Source organism: Crocuta crocuta, unplaced genomic scaffold (genome assembly GCF_008692635.1).
Source record: "Crocuta crocuta isolate KB4526 unplaced genomic scaffold, BGI_CrCroc_1.0 scaffold119, whole genome shotgun sequence".
Taxonomy (NCBI): Eukaryota; Metazoa; Chordata; class Mammalia; order Carnivora; family Hyaenidae; genus Crocuta; species Crocuta crocuta.
In genome coordinates this window covers 582,737-588,697 of record NW_027551562.1, presented here as the reverse complement: position 1 = coordinate 588,697, position 5,961 = coordinate 582,737, and the positions used below count along the sequence as shown (strand labels likewise).

The following is a 5,961-nucleotide window of genomic DNA, read 5'->3' as shown; positions in this document are numbered from 1 at the left end:
AGAGAGAGAGCTCTCAATTGGGGAAGTGGGGGAGGTAGCGGGGCAAGAGAGAGAGAATCCCAAGCAGACTCCACGCTCAATGCAGAGCCCAGTACAGGGCTCGATCCCACAACCCTGGGATCATGACCTGAGCCACAATCAAGAGTCAGATGCCCAACCAACCAAATCTCCCTGGCTCCGCCCCATGTTTTTTTCTTTAACAAATTGTTTAAAACAAGAATGAAATAAGGTCCACACGTTACAGTTGACCGATTTGTCTCTTGAGTGTCTTAGTCTAACAGTTTCCTTTGCATGTCTCTCCTTCCCTAGTAATTTATTGTGAAGGAACTGGGTTATTTGTCCCCATAGGTTTCTCCAGTTTGGATTTTGCTGCCGCATCCCATGCGGTTGTTGTAATGTGTCCCTCTGTCCTCTGTTCTCCTGTTGGTTGGAGTTGGATCTAGAGACCCAGTCAGGTAGAAGTTCAGGCTTTTGCAGAAGCGCTACCTGGGCGGTGGTGGTGTGCTCTTACGTCCAGAGGTACCATCTGATGGTCTCTTTGTGTGGAGTGTGCAGCTGTGAAGGTCAAAGCCAAGATCTAGTCCTCCACCCTGTTAAAACCACTCCGCAAGGCCATTGGCCGGTGCTCAGCTACAGGCCCGATCTCACACAGCCGGTGTGTAGCAGCCCCTTCCATTGGGAGTCTGGGCCAGAAGTTTGCAGGGTTTTTCTTCCTCTGCCTTCTTTCCTCAGTTATGCTCTTAGAAGCCATTCTCATGAGTAGAACGATCACGGCCAAGGGTAGAGTGTTTATTAGGCCAGACTCTGGGCCGTGTTGCTTTTCAAAGGGGCCTGTATGCATTTACTCTTCACCCATCCAGCCCATGCAAACCAGCTACACCGTAACCTCCCAGGTTTCTGCAAGGAGTGGGCTGGAGATTTGTTCTTACTGGGCCTCACTCTGGCAGCGTACTCCCTGTCGTCCAGTCTGGGGGCGGGAGGCGGGGGGATCTGTTCGTCAACCCTTCAGAGTTAAAAAGGCAGTCCAGAAAAGACTTTAAATTGGAGGGGGAGAAACACAAAATCAGCTTAGAATAGTCAGAGGTTGGGCAAGCTTCCCTAGAGGGGAAACTCCTTATTTTGTTTCAACCTATTACAGAAGTATGTGTGTTCATTCTAGAAGATTTTCAAAAACGACATTCAAAAAAAGAAGAAAAACACAAAACCATCCAAAGTTTTCTATTGCCCAACAACATAAACACAATTTGGTATATACCCTTTATTCTGTACTTTGTTTTAGGTTTCGATTTAAGCTGGAGTTGTTTTTGTTTTGTTTTGCCTTTTTCACATGATAAATCAACAACATTTTCCATAACAAATTACACACCATCTAGCTTTTACTGCCTGCATCGTAGTCCATTGTCTGGCGCCGTGAGATGTTACCTAGGCCCTGTCATTCCGCGTCCACATGGCCTGAAGCTTTGGCGCTGTGCCTGGGGCCATGCTGAACATTCCAGCGCAAGCATCTCCTGGCCCGGCTTTGATCCTTTCTCTGGGATAGATTCCCTGCTGTGGGTTTTAGGGTCCTCTCTGCCCAGCACGTACAGTGTCTGTCCCCCACGGGTGGCTCACTGCAGGGCTTGCCGCGCCCCCCACCTCGGGGGATCCTCTGGCTTTGCCCCGTCATTGCCAGCCTCCGCCTTGCGCTCACCTGTTTGTGACTTGTGAGAGAGGAATCTGGCTTGCTTTAACTCTGAGCTGAGCCACACCAGCTGGAGCTCGAGGGCCAGCCCGCGAGCAGCGTGCCCTTGAATCTGATTTCCTTAGGAAGGGACGTGACCGAGCAGGCCATGAGCAGAAACATCCCATGACCATTTACAACACCAACGTTCAGCTTTTATTCCTTTTTTTTTTTTTTTTTTTTTTTTTTTAATAAATGTTAGGAACACCTTTTGGAAAACGTCATACTTTTAGAATAGCATTCTTAGTTTGACTCACTCTGTGTGCCTTAGTCAGCAGCTTCCTTGCTGAATGAATGCATACTGTGTGCTTGGCCCCCGTACCAGGAGCCCAAGATACAAGAATAAGTGAAAATGTGAATCTCCCCTCCAGCAGCCCTGTCTGACAGTGTGATCTACTCTTACATAACACGTAGAGCCGGCCGGGGCCTGCTGACAAATCCTCTCCCTGTACTGACTCATGTTTTAGAAATCAGGAAGGTGAGGCACAGGGAGGTTGTGTAACTTGCCCAAGATCACACGGCAGGTAGGTACGTGGTGGAGTGGCCTTGGGGACGTGACCATAGGGTCTTAGGTCCTACCAGTATAGCTGTGGGTATCGTTCTACAGACTGGAATCCCCCCGCTGTGCAGTAGTCCGGCCCCAGCCACATAGGGAACGAGGGGGGCCTGCCTAGGAACTCCTCCCATACATATTAAGTAGGCAGAAAACAAAGTTGCACAGTCTGTGAAAATCCCATAATGTGGGGGTTTTTTAAAGAGACATTCATTAAGTACAAGGACCTGTCTCACCAAAATGTAGCAGAGGTTACCTCAGAGGATTGGGGTGGGTGAGGGGAGAAGTCTTTCATCTCTTACCTTATGTAGCAAATGAAACGTATGGACGTGAGGAATTCATAATAAATTATGATACCGAACAGAACAGCACCCAACATTAAAAAGCTTGTACTGCTGTTAAAGGAATTTTATTGACCTGGAAAATACTCTTCTTAAAGTTGTATATAGATAAAAGCAGATAAAAGTTTTATCTATGGAAAACGTACAGAGAAGTCCGGAAGGAAATATGACCCATTACTGTATCTTTTTAATGTTTATGTGTTTGGAGGGGGAGGGCCACAGAGAGGGGGACAGGGGATCCGAAGTGGGCTCTGCGCCGACAGCAGAGAGTTTGATGTGGGGCTCAAATTCCCAAACCTCGAGCTCCTGACCGGAGCCAAAGTCGGATGCTTAACCGACTGAGCCACCCAGGTGCCCCTGTCCCATTACTTTAAATGGCTGCATTTAGGTAGTAGGCTTGTGGAAAACTTAACTCTATAACCTGTTTGTATTATAGTTGGGTGTTTGTTTGTTTTTTTAATTTAAATAGTTACTATGTAAATTCTGGATTCATTTGGATATCCCGTTCCTACGTAACTGAGGCACGAAATACACACTGTAACGTGTGCACCTGGGTCTGGCCCCGGAGCAGGCACTCGGTGTCCCTCAGTCCTCCTGGGGGCTGGCCGCGGGGACAGCACTTCCCCACCTCGTGGTCCCCTCCAGTGACCTCCCTCTCTGTGGTTCCTTCCCACAGTGGCACTAAGGAAAACCGAAACCAGCCATCACCTCTCCCTGGACAAAGCCAACATCCCACCCGAGCTCTTTCAGAAGTCCCCACAGTTAGCAGAGCTACCACAGAAGCCACCGCCCGGAGACCTGCCCCCGAAGCCCGCCGAACTGGGTCCCAAGCCCCCAATTGGAGATTTGCCTCCGAAGCCGGGAGAACTGCCCCCCAAGCCGCAGCTGGGCGACCTGCCGCCCAAGCCGCAGCTGGCAGACCTGCCCCCTAAGCCGCAGATGAAGGACCTCCCTCCCAAGCCGCAGCTGGGAGACCTGCTGGCCAAGTCCCAGACGGGGGACGTGTCACCCAAGGCCCAGCAGCCCCCGGACGTCACCCAGAAGCCACACCCGGTGGATCTGGCCCTGAACGTGCAGTCCCGGGATGCCGTCCAAAAGCAGGCGTCCGAAGACTCCAGCGACCTCACGCCCACCCTGCCCGAGACGCCCGTCCCGCTGCCCAGGAAGATCAATACGGTGGGTAGGCGCCGGGGGCGGCGCGGGGCCTCGCGGGACGGCGCGTGCTCTCGGGCACAGACGCACGGGCCTGCTCGTCCCGGCCGTGGCCCAGGCATCGAGCCAGAGCGGGCCGAGCGGTCAGGGACACGGGCGTGGCTCCAGGACCTGGTCCCGTTACCTGCCCTCCCTGAGCCTCAGTTTCCCCGTACACAGAAAGGAGCTAATGCGGTCACCGGGCTAGCTCATGGGCAGTTAGGTGCAGGGACGGTGGCACCAAGCTGTCACCTTGCAGACACTCACCGGGGGACGAGAGTCTCCCTTTCCTGGGGTCACAGGGGGGGCGGGCTCCCTCTCAGGACGCAGAAAATCTGCTCCGTGCTTCTCGCCACGTCTTCCTGGAGGACGTGGAGGCAAAGCCCAAGGGACTTGCACGGGCAGAATTCGGTTGAAATCTCACGGTCTCTCGTTTTCATGAAATGCTTCTTGCTCGATAATATACTCGTTTTATTTTAATATAAAAATGCTTTTTGCCCAAAAAACCCGTTTTGGGGAAGGTGCTCCAGGAAGACTCCGCATGCCATGGGTGGGGGCCCTGACGCCCCAGGCCGAGGAGCACGGCTAACGAGCGAGCAGATGACCTCCCACCGCGCACAACGGTTCTGCCCTCTCTGGTGCTGAGAACAGCATCGCAGCACAATGTGTCCCTGCCGCCCCAGAGGACAGGGAGGGCAAACAAGCCGTTCTCCCCCGGCGTGGAGGCCGCCACATGCAGTGTGGCAGGTGTGCTCGCCCTTCACAAAGGCCGCCCCCACACCACCCCAAGAGCCGGGCGCCGCTGCTGGCCTTGCCGTGCGCAGAATTCCAGCTACGCTGCGCGCTGCACGGTCGTTCTGCGCCCTCGTTTCGTCGTCCCCGTTGTAAATTCTCACCTACTGGCCTTGGCTGAGCCGCCTCGGGCACCAGTCCGAGCCGCGCCGGCCCCAGAGGGGCTGCAGAAAGGAGGGGGTGGCCAAGGGACAACCCAGAGCACGGAGAGGAGTCAGCTGACCCAAACTCAAGAGGCACAGCTCGCCTTTTTTGGTTTATTTGTTTCTGAGAGAGAGAGAGACAGAGCTTGAGCAGGGGAGGGGCAGGGTCAGAGGGAGAGGGGAGACACAGAATCCGAAGCAGGTTCCAGGCTCTGAGCTGTCAGCACACAGCCCAACGTGGGGCTTGAACTCATGAGCAGTGAGATCATGACCTGAGCTGAAGTCGGACGCTTAACTGACTGAGCCACCCAGGCGTCCCACAGCATACTTTTTATAACACTCATTATTTAACGAGCTAGCACCAAAAACCTCCTTTCGAAGGTGATTTCTCTCTTTCCATCTTTCTGTTTGCAAAAAACCAGAACAGATAAAAGCCTAAGGGAAGTGATCAAACATTAAGACATTGTTGGGAACTGCCTGGAAGCCTCCCTTCCCCCAACCGCCCCCCGCCCCCCCAGCCTGCTGCGTCCTGGTCACCCAGCGTGTGCTGACTGGGTACTTTGCGTGAGGGACAGAAATGTGTTTATGCCGTGCGCTCAGTCTGCAGAAGATGCACATTCTCCTTTACATCATGTTTCCTGGCACCGTTTCACACTCTGCTGTCAGCTCTGCGAGCTGCTGTGGGGGAGGGCAGGGCGCCTCTTGGCTTTCGGTGAAGCTACATTTTGATCCCCGCCCATAGTTTGCTTCCTGGTGAAAAGGCTGGGCTCACACAGCACCTGGGCGCCCCGCAAACACGCCTCCCCTCCGACGGGAGAAGTCGAGGCTCAGGGAGGTTAAATCTTGTGCCGGGGGTCAGTGTATCCCTGTTTTCAGCTAAAACCCAGTTTCTTTATCGAAGGGCAAAAACAAGGTGAGGCGAGTGAAGACCATCTACGACTGCCAGGCGGACAACGACGATGAGCTCACCTTTATGGAGGGGGAAGTGATTGTGGTCACCGGGGAGGAAGACCAGGAGTGGTGGGTACGTACCAGGGTGCCGGGGGGAGGGGCCCGCCCCGCGGTGAGGAGCAGCGCCCGGTGCCGGGATCCTACCCTCCAGCGTGGTCGCTGGGTGCCTTCTGTCAGAACTCTTGTGCTAGAAACAGAGCCGTCGGGCTTCGGAACTGGGTCAGGAGAACTAACATGTGCGTGTGCTTTACCCTCGTTATCATGTCCCCC

General features: G+C 53.8%; 1 protein-coding gene across 3 annotated transcripts in view; it reads left to right on the top strand.

Moving 5' to 3' along the window:
• Nucleotides 1–5,961, top strand: part of ASAP1 (ArfGAP with SH3 domain, ankyrin repeat and PH domain 1) — a 309,560-nt gene that overhangs the window by 299,134 nt on the left and 4,465 nt on the right. For all 3 annotated transcript variants that reach the window (XM_077750030.1, XM_077750027.1, XM_077750029.1), the window contains 2 exons: nucleotides 3,291–3,790; nucleotides 5,642–5,764. In XM_077750030.1, the coding sequence (XP_077606156.1) occupies nucleotides 3,291–3,790; nucleotides 5,642–5,764 (623 nt within the window). The remainder of the gene's footprint in view (nucleotides 1–3,290; nucleotides 3,791–5,641; nucleotides 5,765–5,961) is intronic.